General features: G+C 43.5%; 1 protein-coding gene across 2 annotated transcripts in view; it reads right to left on the bottom strand.

Moving 5' to 3' along the window:
- The window catches only part of LOC311098745 (solute carrier family 12 member 7-like), a 39,598-nt gene extending 24,130 nt beyond the window's left edge, over positions 1-15,468 (bottom strand). For both annotated transcript variants that reach the window (XR_014609662.1, XM_084139293.1), the window contains exon 1: positions 15,269-15,468. Coding sequence is in view for 1 of the 2 variants with exons in the window: in XM_084139293.1 (XP_083995419.1) it covers positions 15,269-15,386 (118 nt within the window). In the remaining variant the exon portion in view is untranslated. The remainder of the gene's footprint in view (positions 1-15,268) is intronic.
- Positions 15,469-16,285: the final 817 nt, after the last annotated feature.

The following is a 16,285-nucleotide window of genomic DNA, read 5'->3' as shown; positions in this document are numbered from 1 at the left end:
TAATGTTTACATATCTTGCACTACTCATCTCATATGTATATACTGTATTCTATTCTATAATATTGTACTGTATCTTAGTCCATGCCGCTCTGTCATTGCTTGTCCATATATGTATATATTCTTAAATTCCATTCCTTACTAGATTTGTGTGTATTGGGTATACAGGTAAAAGTCAGTAAATTAGAATATTTTGAAAAACTTGATTTATTTCAGTAATTGCATTCAAAAGGTGTAACTTGTACATTATATTTATTCATTGCACACAGACTGATGCATTCAAATGTTTATTTCATTTAATTTTGATGATTTGAAGTGGCAACAAATGAAAATCCAAAATTCCGTGTGTCACAAAATTAGAATATTACTTAAGGCTAATACAAAAAAGGGATTTTTTAGAAATGTTGGCCAACTGAAAAGTATGAAAATGAAAAATATGAGCATGTACAATACTCAATACTTGGTTGGAGCTCCTTTTGCCTCAATTACTGCATTAATGCGGCGTGGCATGGAGTCGATGAGTTTCTGGCACTGCTCAGGTGTTATGAGAGCCCAGGTTGCTCTGATAGTGGCCTTCAACTCTTCTGCGTTGTTGGGTCTGGCATTCTGCATCTTCCTTTTCACAATACCCCACAGATTTTCTATGGGGCTAAGGTCAGGGGAGTTGGCTGGCCAATTTAGAACAGAAATACCATGGTCCGTAAACCAGGCACGGGTAGATTTTGCGCTGTGTGCAGGCGCCAAGTCCTGTTGGAACCTGAAATCTCCATCTCCATAGAGCAGGTCAGCAGCAGGAAGCATGAAGTGCTCTAAAACTTGCTGGTAGACGGCTGCGTTGACCCTTGATCTCAGGAAACAGAGTGGACCGACACCAGCAGATGACATGGCACCCCAAACCATCACTGATGGTGGAAACTTTACACTAGACTTCAGGCAACGTGGATCCTGTGCCTCTCCTGTCTTCCTCCAGACTCTGGGACCTCGATTTCCAAAGGAAATGCAAAATTTGCTTTCGTCAGAAAACATGACTTTAGACCACTCAGCAGCAGTCCAGCTCTTTTTTTCCTTAGCCCAGGTGAGACGCTTTTCGCGCTGTTTCTTGGTCAACAGTGGCTTGACACGAGGTATGCGGCAGTTGAAACCCATGTCTTTCAAGCGTCTCTTGGTGGTGGATCTTGAAGCCCTGACTCCAGCAGCTGTCCACTCCTTGTGAATCTCCCCCACATTTTTGAATGGGTTTTTTTTCACAATCTTGACTAGGGCGCGGTGATCCCTATCGCTTGTACACTTTTTCTGACCACAGTTTTTCCTTCCCTTTGCCTCTCTATTAATGTGTTTGGACACAGAGCTCTGAGAACAGCCAGCCTCTTCTGCAATAACCTTTTGTGTCTTTCCCTCCTTGTGCAATGTGTCGATGGTCGCCTTTTGGACAGCTGTCAAATCTGAAGTCTTCCCCATGTTTGTGTAGGCTTCAGAACTGGACTGAGAGACCATTTAAAGCCCTTTGCAGGTGTTTTGAGTTAATCAGCTGATTATTTTGTGGCACCAGGTGTCTTCAAAATGTAACCCTTACACAATATTCTAATTTTGTGACACACGGAATTTTGGATTTTCATTTGTTGCCACTTCAAATCATCAGAATTAAATGAAATAAACATTTGAATGCATCAGTCTGTGTGCAATGAATAAATATAATGTACAAGTTACACCTTTTGAATGCAATTACTGAAATAAATCAAGTTTTTCAAAATATTCTAATTTACTGACTTTTACCTGTATGTTGTGAAATTGTTAGATATTACTTGTTAGATATTACTGCGCTGTCGGAGCTAGAAGCACAAGCATTTCGCTACACCCACAATAACATCTGCTAAACACGTGTATGTGACAAATACAATTTGATTTGATTTGATTTGAAGAGGGTTTCAATGAAAAATGCACAATTTCTCAAGCATTGGTTTCTTTGCAAGACATAATTAGCTTGCCCTACAGTATCTACTAGGCACACCACGTAATTTCAACATGGAAAATTGGGTAATATTTGGTTGAGATGTTGATCAATGAGATTTCAACCTTTATTCAACCACTCAAAAAGACAGCCAGAAGTTAGTTGAATTCCCAAATGTGTTATCACTGCACTTTCAACCATTTGAAAGCACAGCAAAGTTCAAATGGGAATACAATGTCAGATATTTTGTATTTATACAACTTAATGCAGTGTTTACCAAACCCCAAGGGGTGCACGTTTTGGTTCTTGCCCTAACACTACACAGCTGATTCAAAGCTTGATGATTAGATTATTATTTGAATCAGCTGTATAGTGCTAGGGCAAAAACCTAAACGTGCACCCCTTGGGGTCCCAAGGACCGAGTTTAGGAAACGGATAAAAGCGTCTGCTAAATGGCATATTATTATTATTATTATTATTGACTTAATGTGTTATCACCGTGCTTCATCTAATAGCACAACTGTCACGCCTACTCCCGCTCCCCCGCTCCAGCGCTCGATGTCGCCGGTCTACTAACCACCGGTCCTAGCAACTATCATTACGCACACACACCTTCTGCACCTGCTTCCTGACTCCCTGCTTATACGTTACAGAATACTGCCTCACTAATTATGGAAGCAGCAGAAGAGTAAGACATCTACCAGACGGTCGGTGAACAGGGACACCTACTCCGTCAACACCACGATCAGCTGGCGCAACAAGGTGCGGCTATGGATGAGGTCCTCCGCGTCCTCCACCGCCTCGACACCACCCGAGAGGATTCACCTACAACTAGCGGAGGGCCTCCTACCATGAGTCGTCCCAGTGAGCTAGCTCCCCAGCCCAGCCAGCAGTCCTCCCAGGGAGGCGATGCCCGACTGTCCCTCCCGGACAAGTATGACAGGACTCCATACAAATGCCGTGGTTTCCTACTCCAGTGCTCCCTCTATTTTGCCCATCAGATGGGAGCCCCCACCACCAAGAGGTCCAAGTTTGCCTCTGTCATTTCCCTACTGACCGGGCGGGCATTGGAGAGGACTACAGCCGTCTGGGAGAGAGGAAGAGCTGGGTTCCTACAAGAGGTTCATGGCTCTGTTCAGGGCGGTCTTTGACCATCCATCGGAGGGCAGAGAGGGAAGTGAGAGACTATTCCAACTCCGGCAGGATGCCCAGACCGCTGCGGAGTACGCCCTCACCTTCCGGACCGTGGCAGCCTCCAGTGGATGTAATGAACCGGCACTCTGCACCCTATATCGTAGAGGACTGCATGAGGAGGTCCAGACGGAGTTGTCGTGCCGGGACGACAACCTTTCCTTGGACGCACTCATCACGATGGTCATCTGTCTGGACAACCTTCTTCAGGCGCGCCGGCACCTCCCTCGCCCCTCACCCTCCTCCTTTGGCCTTCCTGAGGCAGAGCCTGAACCCATGGAGATAGGGTCACACACCTCTCTGCAGCAGTGGCGTCACCGGAGACAGATGGGGCTGTGTTCCTATTGCGGCCAGGAGGGGCACCAGCTCCAGCTGTGTCTGGTGCCACCCAACCCGAGGTCCACTGGGGAAGAGGGACGACCCCGTAATCATCCCTCCCAGGGTAGTCGTGAGTATTCCTTCATAATTTTTTTCCGCCAAATCCTTTCTGGTTTCCATTTCACTGGCTGGCTTTCCCTCAGGTGTTGTCTCTTCAGCTCAAGTGGACTCCAGTGCCACAGGGAATTTCATCGACCAGGCCCTCGCCTCCTCCCTGAACATCACCTCATTCCCGCTCTCCTCTCCTTTTCTGGTTCAAGCCCTGGATAATCAACAATTGGGATCCGGCACAATCACGCGCATCACAGCACCACTCTCCCTCACCGTGGGACCCAAGCACCAGGAAAGCCTTCTCTTCCTCATCATCACTGCACCCGTACACAAAGTCATCCTCGGCCTCCCGTGGCTCCAACGTCATAACCCCACCATCTCCTGGTCGAGGATGAAAATCACCGCCTGGGCACAAGGATACATTGTGATTCCACGTCGGTTGAGAGTCCTGTAGGTGCCCTCCAGCCCATCATTCTTCCCATATCGTTGGCCCCTTGTTTTGGGACATAGATGTGGACATCCACCAGGCTCTGGAGAGGGAACCCATGCCTGCTACCTGCCCTCCTGAGCACATCTACGTCCCCACGGGGGTAAGGGATTGGCTGTTGACCTGGGTGCACACATCCCTCGCCGCTGGACATCCATTTATCACCCGCACCATTCAAACCATTTCCATGAAGTACTGGTGGCCCACCTTGGAACAGGCCGTCGCCCGCTATGTCAATTCATGCTCCATATGTGCCCAAACAAAATCTCCCTGGAACCCTCCAGCAGGGAAACTCCTTCCCTTTCCCGTGCCTCAGCGGCCTTGGTCCCATCTGTCCATAGATTTTGTTACTGATCTCCGAGCCAGACCGAAGCCCCTGCGGTGGTAGTTTGGAAAGCTGCCCACGTGAGGCTCCAGCGCGCTGTCCGCCATCAGGAGGAGCAGGCAGACTGCCACCGCAGTGAGGGTCCGTGTTCCATCTTGGTAATCCCGTCTGGCTCTCCACCAGGAACCTCCTGCTCCACCTGCCCTGCTGGAAGCTCAGCCCCCGATTTGTGGTGCCCTTCAAGGTCCTCCGGAGGGTCAACGAGGTAACATATCGATTACAACTCCCCACAACTACCGGATCTCACCCTCTTTTCATTTTTCCCTCCTCAGGCCAGTGGTTCCTGGTCCCCTGGCTGGTGCCATCCCTGCGACACCCCTCCGCCTCCCCTGGACATCGAGGGGACCCCCGCCTATGCCGTCAGGTCCCTCCTGGACTCCCGACGTTGTGGGGGTTGGCTCCAGTACCTGGTAGACTGGGAGGGGTACGGTCCTGAGGAGCGCTGTTGGGTCCCGGCGGCCGACATCCTGGACCCCAACATCATCCGGGATTTCCATCTCCGCTGTCCGGCCAGCTCCTTGCCGTCGGGGCCGTCCTCCCACACCTGATCCCCATCGTTATGCACTCCTGGACCTCATCATCACCTTGATTACTCTCCCTTTAGATTCTGCACATATTATTATAGCAATTGTGAAGATCTCCACAGACCAGCGACATTTGCATGCTATCTTCAACATGCATGGTTTCTATGATTGCATAAGAAGACATTTATAGTTACAGTAGGCATGTGGACAACCCTTCAAATTAATGGATTCGGCTATTTCAGCCCCACCCGTTGCTGACAGGTGTATAAAATCGAGTACACAGCCATGCAATCTCCATAGACAAAAATTGGCAGTAGAATGGCCTTACGGAAGAGCAAAGTGACTTTCAACGTGGCACCTGTCCTCGATTGCAATAATCACTACCGAGTTCCAAACTGCCTCTGGAAGCAACGTCAGCACAATAACTGTTCGTCGGGAGCTTTATGACATGGGTTTCCATGGCTGAGCAGCCGCACACAAGCCTAAGATCACTATGCGCAATGCCAAGCGTCGGCTGGAGTGGTGTAAAGCAATGAGACAAGATCTTTTTTTTTTTTTTTACAAAAAAAAAACAGGATGGGAGACCAAATGAATAGCTATAGATCAACTCTACAGTAAGTTGTTTTATATATATATATATATATATATATATAGTGGATATAATTGTGAATATCTGACGTTGTTTCAAAGGTTCAAAGGTTTGTCTATGCTAAAGATTGGTTACAATGATGACATAATCCTGTGGTTGGGACAACAGTTTACGTTGATTACTTTTTTCCGAATCCAATGTATTTTTTCAGGTAGATTCTACGTCACAATACGTTGACAGATTACGTTGAAACAACGTTGATTCAAACTGTTTGTTTTCAGTGGGTAGTCTCTTACCACGGTCGCTGTTTCTAACAGCATGAGTTTGGCAAAGCAAAACTAGCACACTAAATACAATTGACAGCCAGCCTATTGTAAAATGTCCTGGCTGAGGAAAGCAAGGCAGTCTTCCGAAGAGAAGACGAGGGCAGTGGTAGAACCATCCATCACGATGTACTAGCTGTCTGCTCTGTTCATTCCACACACAAGGAATGAATAGGAACCAATTATATCAGGCTACATCGATACTTTAGACAAAGGGGAGCTGACATTGTGTAGATCTAGGGAGGTGGACAGGTTCAGGTTTATGCATTCATTCTGGGAGATAATCCTATTGATTTACAGTATGTTTGTTCCGTTGACAGAGATGAACAGCGCAGAACATACAGTAGAAGTACTTGTCAAATTGTACGATAATAAGACATTTTGCCAAAGTGAATAATTGGCTTAAGTGAATAACTTCAAGGTAAGAATCTCAGACACTAGGAATATCTTAATTTAACTCCAATGTTCACAAAATCTGGCTTTCTCAAATATTAAACATTTGGCTGATTTAACAGACATTTTCACTATTTGAAAAATCCGTCCACACAACAACACAATCTCATCAGGTAGTTTGCTAATGAGGAACTAAGTGAAGCATTGCAGCCTCTATGATAATAAATGACAATGAGAGCTATTTATAACTCATTAAGCCTCCACAGTGGCAGATTCATAAGCTGCCTAGCCCAGCACACCTGAGCCTGAAGGTAAGACGCACAGACACAGAGACAGAGAGAGATATCAAATCCCTATATTTAACCCTGGGTCCACCCCAGCACTCATGTAAACACAGATATACGTACCACAGATTAACAACTACAACACTCAAGGACAGACGCAACAAACACATATACATGATGATGGCTTAACCAAAGCTTCCACAACAAGAAAAAGCAAAATTCTTACTACAGACCAGACTATGAATATGCAAATATGTCGAGGCTGATTATTTCACAGGGTTTATCACACAGATGAGCTCACCTGATCGTCGTGAGCCCTCCTCGCGCTCCATGCTAGGAGGGAGGTGCAGCTGGGGTCCCACAACTCTCTTCCAGTATGCTACTGTAAACCTCAGTAGTTCCAGACCTCAGTCTGCTCTGCCTAGCCCCATATCCACTGAGTTGACTTGAATCTGTGTAACACAGCTCTCTATGAATGTCTGTATATCTGTTTTGCACTAGGTAGCTTTCTGTAGCAGCTTTGGTTCAGGTGTCTGTCGTGCCCTGGGATTCAGCTGCTCCAGAGTTGTGGACATCCCTTCTCTGTCCTGTTACTGTCCTGTCCTGTCTGGAGGCAGTGGAGCATCATCAGCCCCTGCGCTCCTGACCCCTCATCCACTCACTGGAGGGTGTGAGAGGTAGAGGAGGGAGAGGGGTAGAGAGGGGAAGGGAGGGGGAGGGTGCAGCTTTAGCTACTGTAACCCTGTGCCCTGAAACACAGCTCAAAGAGCTTATAGTGCATGTCCCTATACATATACACATATATACACACAAACACGTTTATTCCCCTCAGCTATTAGCTTAGCATAAAAAGTGTGTACACAGTATACAGTTCGCAATGTAATCCTCGAATCTTGTGTACTTTTTACATTTAACAGCTCAAAGGAAAATAATTATGGAGGAGCTGAAACAGAGGACATGAAGTAATATTCCATCCATGTATACCCAATCCTCTGGGAAGTAATATTCCATCCATGTATACCCAATCCTCTGGGAAGTGAAAAGTGCAATCCCCACCAAAGTCAATAGACTGCTGAGTTGTTGCCTGGCATAAAAATAACATGGAACTGAAGGGCCTCTGACAGTGACATTGAAAGGTCTGCCGTTGTGATGACCAGCACATCTGATGCCATATTTCAAATTACACAGAACACAGTTAGATGAGGTGCTACTTATGTTTCAATGTAAATGTAAAGCTCTATCCGACACGCCATGCTATGAAGAGCCTTGCCACAAGAGGTCTCCGTTTCACAAGAGCTTTATGCATAAGGACTACTTTTAACAATTTCCACAAAAGAAAACAAAAACCACAGTGCAGATGCTAAGTTTGATAACAGAATTACGGTTAAAGTAAAAAAAAATCTGAGTCTCAGCTTAATTTTATGCCTGTTTAAAACGAATTTCCTGCAATTCTACATAGTAGACTATTTATATATGTTCACTACTTGGTCAATTGATTTGATACGCTATAGGCCTACCGCAAATTATTATTGTTTGTTCCTGAACTGAATGAAAGGCAGAACTATGCTTCAGCTATCCTTTAGCACCACAAGTTGGTTCAACTCTTTAACATCATTGTGTGATCCTGGCGCTGTCCTTTCAGCACAACGAAAGGCGTGCCTATCCCTTAAAATTACATCGCATCAAGATCTGTTGCCTACGCCTAGATTATCACTTCCCACAATGGTGCTCGTTTAGTAAAGTTAGATCAAAGCTGAATCAATGTCTCGCAAGATCACATAATGATTCATTAGCATTTTACATAACAGAAGCGAATATAATACCATAGCATAGTAGGCCTATAACATTACTGTTACACCAAAAATACCTAATTTCTAATGAGATTTTAGTATGTTTAGCTGAAGCTGAATAGTCCCCCAAAAATTACAATGTACCAAAACTCAACAGAGCACGACTAGGCATGATATATGCTTTAATTGAAACAAAATACAAGGCTAATAATTTGTTAACACTTATCTGCTCTAATTCGCATACAAAACAATTATTCAAGAAGATCTAATGGCCTATTCCGAAATTAGGTAGCCTATTCCTAACTTGGTGTTTGAGGGAAATAAAAAATAAAAACAGTTCTGTGTGGGCATAGATGTTGCAATTGGACATGACCATGTACAACCTTGTATTATGTTAATTAGGTACATGTCTCGAGGGTCTGTCCTTATTATCTACAGCTGGACAGCCTTTCATTGAAAGGCCACAACACATAACACAAGGTTAGGTCAATGTCTTGAGGGTCTAGCTTCCAAAAAATATATGACAAACTAAAACAACACAAGGATAAAGTGAATGTCATTATGGTAGACTTTATTGTGATTTGTAAAGTGTGAATAAGCCAAACAGAAAAACCAAGTGTGTAGCTCACAACATGACATATAAAACAGTCATCAACAAGAGGAAGAGAACATATGTGCACGTGTTTTACAAACCACACTCCAACAATTACTGTAGGGTGCCACGCGTGATCGCAGCATCCTGGAAAGACACTTGACCAGCTGGTGTGAGGAAGTAGTCCGAGGTTGTTGCGCACGTCTATAGCAACACTGGTTGCCCTGTCTGCCGACATATTTCTTGGGTACAGGAAGCTGGTGTCCCCTTGTACCACCTGTCTCCACTCTCCTGGACGCAGGTCCCCAGTGGGTGTGGAGTGGTCAACAAACATGGTGTGGATGTACCGTGTTGTCAGTGTCTGTAGTGCCTGTGGTGCAAATGTAGTTGTGGAGGGCCACGCAGGCCTTCACAATGGTCTCAGCTTTCTCGGAGGCAACCTCAAGGGCTCGTCCCAGGACCCTCCATCTTCCAGCAAGGATCCCAAAACAGTTATCTGAAATTCTTCTGGCTCTTGAGTGGCGGTAGTTGTCGATCTTCTTGGCGTCATCAAGGCCTGAAGAACCTTTGAATAAAAGAAGCGTACTCCATTAGTATTGAACAGGAAAGCTATTAAATGTGTACTGTAACAACTGTGTAGCCTATGCTTTGGACATACCGTACTGTAGGCCCTCATCCCCTTACTGGGATGCCAGATCACTTTTATGTAAGGCATATTATTATGCCTGTATTGGTATAATTTTCACTTCATATGTATAGTCACATGTATTTAGCGTATCTTACCTGGATATGGTCGCATCAGGTTTACCACAAAGACATATGGGCTCGGTGTTTGGGTCCCCGGCGAGCACTTTGGCCTTGGTAGCGGCAGCTGGCCTACAATGAGTTGGGAGCCGAACTTGCTTTGTGAGAAGATTCCCGCATCTCCCTCGCGACCATGTTGATCATGGTGAAGCGGTACTTTGCGTCGCAGACTGCCGTCAGGACTATTGAGAAAAAGCCCTTGTAGTTGTAGTACTCGCTGTCTGAGTTTGCTGGAGCTCGGATCTGAAACTTTGCTGTGTGCTGCCGCTCGCCAAAAACAGAAGGGTCACAGACTTTCTGCAGCACTTAAGGGCAAGCTGTGAATTTTTCTCGTGTGAGATGTGAGGGGCATGCCGCTGAAGCAAGCTGTCAAATCTGGCAACAGACAGCCGAAAGTATTGAAAAGGTCTTTCCTCGACAATGTTTCAAATAGGTTGGACAAGAGACATGTATTCTCCATCGTCCCCTCTTCTGTGGACAAACTTGCCATTTTCTCAGTCGTTTTCATTTTCTTCTCCTCCTGAGTAGTAAGAGCAGTTCAACTCGCTGTTCAAGCTCTCGCTGTTCAAGCTTTAGCAATTGCAATTCTTAGAGAGATATGTTTGCATCTGCTTCTATGGCTAAAAAGTAGCGTCGTAAAGCATAGAACACTAGACTAGCCAGACATGTAGCTAGCTAGCTAGTATTTGTCAACAAAAAGGCATATAACACTGGATCTGGAAGTTCAAATATCATCGCTAGCTACAGTCAGAGTGCCTCAGACCCTCTTGCTTGGTAAGCTACACAAGACAGACTTCCTTGGTGGAACGCAACGACAATGTGGACAAAAGTGCGCGCTGCCCCAAAAACCTGACTCTGCCCTTGCACATGCATGTACATCTATCGATGGAGTGGAGCTTGTAGCCACCTTTAAGGAGCTTCAGGATGACTGTGTGTTGCCCGCAGTGTCCTGTGAACAGGATTTCAACAGCCTCAGTCATTCATGTCTGTTGAATGCCTTGCCCTTATATTTGTCTCTATGTAGGATAAGAACGTACAGTAAGTCAGTGCAGATACAACATTTCTCACAGAAATTGATTGGAGGATCACATTGTAAACAAACAGTGTGGTTAGCCTGACTGTAACCACAGGGGCCCCTGTGTCTTCTCTCTAGGAAGACCGACACAGAAAAACAGAAATGCCCAACAGATGGTAATCTCATCCTAGTCCCAAGGGAGGGAAGTCTGAAATTGTCTGAAGTTTCATTGGCATGTCAATGGAGGTAGTTTTCGGAACAGGAAGCAAAGTTAAGTCAAAATGATTAGCATGTAGCCTACCATGATTCTGTGGCTCAAATTCAGGCATCCTACATTTCTAAACAGCAAGTAGGCCTAACTCTTCCTCATTGATAAACACAATTATAAATTACAGCGCTAACTGTCCTGTCTTGTCCAGACAAGCCACTCACACTGCCTCAGGCTCACTGAATGAAATAAACATAGAATGAAATATGTTTGGCAATTTACATACTGGATTAAAAATACAGGCTTGATTGCAACCAACAGGCAGAACTTAACACGCTCCTGCAAGGTTACCACTAGATTTCTTAAAACGGGAGATTACATGCATCTGCGGGGTAAACTAAGCATGATTGCAACTAAAAACCCACAAGGATAAACCAGCAGATCAGTTGATCTCTCGTTGTTACAGTGTCAAGTGATCATGATACCAGACAGCTGGTCTAGATTCTCTACTCCCGCCGCCAATTAAATATCAACCCATTAGGAGCATCGGAAACCGTAAGGCTGATGAATGAAAAACGACTTATTTGAGTATAAGATTATAGAAGTAGTAGGCCTATATTTCATTAAAACGTTTCACTTTAAATGGCAAAATAATATAATATATGCCATTCGAAATAACTTTATAGACTACGTTTTCATCTGATAAAAATATATAGATTATATAACTCAATCATGATTTAGTTGATTTAGTTACACATTTCAAGTATGGACTGACCCCCGATCTTGATAAGAAAGGACCATATCAGACCATTTCCTTTTAAAGACAGTTATATTTAATGGATTACATAACTTGAAAACAAATAAATAATAAGAGTAGGCTACACCATCAACAATAGTTTTCCATCATACAATGTGTTGGGTAAATTACTTCAGTAAATGAGGAAATACTTAATTTCAGTTGAATGGAATGATTGTCAAATAGATAAATCGCCCTTAGACTGCTCATAAAGTAGGACTAAGTTGTTCCGATGATAATACCCACCAGAGGGCGAAATAGTTGTAAAAATGTTTTTGCTGCAATCAAGACTAAAAGATAACCTCGACATCCACGTTAGGAGTGGTAAATTACTGGCCAATGTTGGTTGCAATTGAGATCAGCTGTGCGAGTGATTTTAGATTGTATTGATGGTTTAACGAGAGATTAGCTGGCAATAATCTGGTGGCTTTCAATGGTTGCAATTGGCCCACAGGTTTTATGACTTTAGTGAAGTAAAGTTTTATGACAAAACTAAAAAGTCTTTATGGACAGTATACAGTATTTAGTGCATTTCAGGGAGAGAGACCAACTATGTCAGTTAAAGAAACAAACAATGCTGTGAAACCTGACCCTGAGGCAGCCCATTTGGGAAAACGTTGTTTATACTGGATGTATTTTGTGGAGCCAGCACTGTGTGAGTACAGGTACTGTAGGCGTGAGAACAGAGAGGAGAGCACATGATGTAACACAGATAGAGCTGGTTATCTGGGACTGAGTGGAGCCTTCCTACTGCTGACTACAGCCCAAAAGTGACCACAGCCCATTGCCTTCCCTTATGTGTGTCCTGTGTGACTCATACTGCCTTTACAAACAGCAGCCAGAAAGGTTAACAGCTCCACTCTCAGTGACACTGGGAATGTTTATCTGCAGCCAGTTCTAAATGAAGGCACCTGTTCTTAGTTTTAAAAAAGGTTTGTGTTTGACTTTACTCAAATGGGCACTACAATTGCCAAAAACCAAGTACTGTAAACCCCATTGAATTTTACGACAACAATGATAATACACATGTACTAGTTCTACCTTCCCCACTGACCTCTGACCTTTTGTACTGCTCCTGACCTCTCTGAACCCTCCTTACCATTTTGTGATGCCAAGATTGTATTCTAATATCTCATATCCCCACTCAGGCAGCAGTGGTGGCAGCTGGAAGCTAAACTCACTTAACTCAACTGGCCAGAGGGAAAGTAACAAATCACTGCTTGCTCAATCATAAAGTAGGATGGCCCTCTTTGACGTTGCGTAAAACGAAACACTGCATTTCATTCATTTATAAAGCCCATAGAAGTAGGAGTTACCATAGCTACCTGATCATAGGGATGGCTAACTCTGGAAATTCTGTCTGTTGCTTCAGACTTTTAGTTTCTTCCCATCCCATGTATGAAACAATCTTCAGAGTTCCCTACAATTGGATGTACTGGTGCCTTTCGGGCATTTCAGTGTTGATTGAGGACCTCTTTGTTGATGAATGTGATTGCTTTTCTTGAGTGTGTTTTGTATTTTTGCATTCTCTTTGGGGTATTCTTTCTGGTGTATTTCCTATGTGTAATTTGTTGTGTTATTGTAAGATGCAGGGCTACCTTGCAAAAGAGACCTTGGTCTCAATGGGACTAAAATAAATAGGCATAACCCACATTAAAAAATACTACAGGTTACTACAGAATAGTATAGTACTTACTATAGAATTCTATAGAATTATGTAGTAAACTGTAGTATACTGTAGAATACTATACTCCACACTATAGTATCCCTTGATCATGTGTGGTACTTACTATAGAATTTTGTAGTATACTGTAGAATACTGTACTACACACTGTAGTATCCCTTAATCATGTGTAGTACTATCCATATAATGTTATAGCATACTGTAGAATACTATATTAAATTCTACAACGTTAGGCATCAGGTAGTTTCCGCAAAAACACTACAGCTTTTTAACTATAGCAATACTACAGTATTTACTTTCCATATTCCCCACCCATTCCCATCCCCCATCTCCTAATTTGTGCCACCCATGAGTGAGAAACCTACATGCCAAGTATAGACCATATATCGTGTTCCCTACAGGTTATAGAAAAGAGCAGAAGCTTTGAACTATCTGTTCAGGTTATGGAAAATGTGCTCTTTTACTATTTGTCCAGTAGGTTTCCTCAAGGAGAAAGCCCCCACTTCTATGTCAAAAATTATCAAATAAAAACACTATTGTAAATATGGCAGTTATGTCCACAAAAACATAAGAAACTAGAGTATATACTATAGTAATTGACTATTTTAATACTAGTATTTATACTATAGTAAACAGTAAAAAGTACAGTATACTACAGTCATGTACGCAAAACACTACAGTAAATAATACAGTATACTACAGTCATGTCCCAAACACTACAGTAAATACTAAAGTAAAGTCAGCAAAAACACTACAGTGAATACTACAGTATTTTTCATGTGGGAAGAGTTTGGTCGGAAAAACACAGGCAGACACCCACGCAAGCACATACACATCCACACACTCCAACAAACAAACATCTGGGTTATATAATCCCCCGTGAATAGATATCCTTTCCATACAAAGTCAGTGAGGGCTGACAGCAGCACATGTGTGCTGCAGCAACAATTGGGAGACAATCAAAAAGGACTCTTTCCTCAATAAATTTGTTTTTTAAAGCTACACAAGTGAAAAAACACCTCAGAATCTGAAATTACTACGGTTTTACAAGAATGATGTTGTGTGCAAATACTAAAATAGTATAGTTACAGCAGTAAAGAGCAGACAGTCAGCCTGTGACATTCCAATAAACTAACCCTAACCCACTCTCCCTTCCAACAGGAAGAGAACAATGGAGTTCTACTGGTTTACAGCAAGTTAATACTTGACAGAGGAGAGGCATTTTGGCAGTGACTGCCACTGTGGAATGTAAGGCTGAGAAACCTCTAAAGATAACAGACTACTATCCATATTGATTTCACATTAAGAGGGAGAAAGATATGTGTGAATGAGTTGAGTGAGTGAAAGATTGAGAGGGGGAAGAGAGAGAGAGAGAGAGAGAGAGAGAGAGAGAGAGAGAGAGAGAGAGAGAGAGAGAGAGAGAGAGAGAGAGAGAGAGAGAGAGAGAGAGAGAGAGAGAGAGAGAGAGAGAGAGAGAGAGCAAGAGGAAAGATCTCAGAAAGCCCTCACTAGTTTTTGATCTCAGGAGTTGATTTCTTGTCAGAATTACAAAAAGTTCAAAAGTTCAATCTTGTCGGAAAAAGTATATTCGGTCTCCTTAGACCACAGAAAAATGAACAAACAAACAAAGCAATATATCATATCAGAATTCTTTAAGTCAAGGGCCAGTTAGCTTTGGGACACAACATTGGGAGTCTGTGTATTGGTTGAACTCCCTGAGGAATGTTGTGTCCCAAAGCTAAGTTAAAGTCAACATGTTCAGCTGTTCTACTGAAGCTACTCTGCTTGTCTGAGCCTGTCATGACAACGTCAACAGCGTGGGCCCTCACCTGAGTAGGGTCGTCGTGGAGAAATGTCTTCCTCATCTTCCTCACTAAACACACCTTCGAGAGTTGACTTCCCGGCCCCGCCATCCTCTACAGGAACCACAGTGAAGTTTATGGGCATTTTATCCCCTCACCGCATTGGCTCTAGTCTGAGAAAGTCAACTACTCTCTCTCACCTTCTTAAGGCACAATTCGAAGTGCTCTCTACTTCTGTCTCTCACACCTCTATTGCTTAGATTCTGGCCCCATGTGACCAGGCTCTCTCCAAATAAGGAGTTTTCTACAACTCCTCCCTCAGAGAAAGTCCTCCTTCCTTACTACACTCAACCTCTCCCCCCTCTAGGCTATAGCACCTACAATAGACAAGACTCCTAATGTTACAGCGGGCACCTCTTCCTGAACAACTCTCCCTTTACTGAAAATAGCCCTTTATTTGTAACGTACAGTGTAGATCTATGGCACAGTGACTGAGGATTTCGTCTTCTTTCCTCTATTTTACCCCCCTTTGTAGGCCAGTAGACTACTACATATTAGCAAAAGTAAACAAAGGGGTGTTTCCTTTCCCACAGAGCAAAGCCTGCTGGGTAATTCAGAGGTGTTGATTGCTAAACTGACCATTACATTTCATTTCAGTAATTTACCATGCCAGTCGAGAGAGAGTGGCCCCCTGGGGTAAGGCGGCAATCAACACAAAAGGCCCTATAGTCACACACGTGAATCACATCAGCCTGAGGGTGCCCCAGAGCAAACATATGGAACAATTGGAAAAGAGAAGGATTTAAAAGACCAAAGGCTATTAATGACAATGAAGATTCTGGAAAAACCACATGAATAACGTTAAACACAACAAAATAGTCATAATCTCAAATCTACTCCTGGGCGATTTAACTGAAATTAAAAAATACATCTCCCAGTAATCCTTTCATGTCAACATTACAGTTTTGAAAACATAGCTTGTCCCAAAAAAGTGGACAGGGTAAGTTACGCCGCCTACACATTTCTGTACATGAATGAAATATT

Source organism: Coregonus lavaretus (assembly GCF_964263955.1).
Source record: "Coregonus lavaretus genome assembly, chromosome: 23".
In the NCBI taxonomy this organism is placed as follows: Eukaryota; Metazoa; Chordata; class Actinopteri; order Salmoniformes; family Salmonidae; genus Coregonus; species Coregonus lavaretus.
Note: the sequence above shows the minus strand (reverse complement) of the source record. Positions and strands in the feature narration are given on the sequence as shown.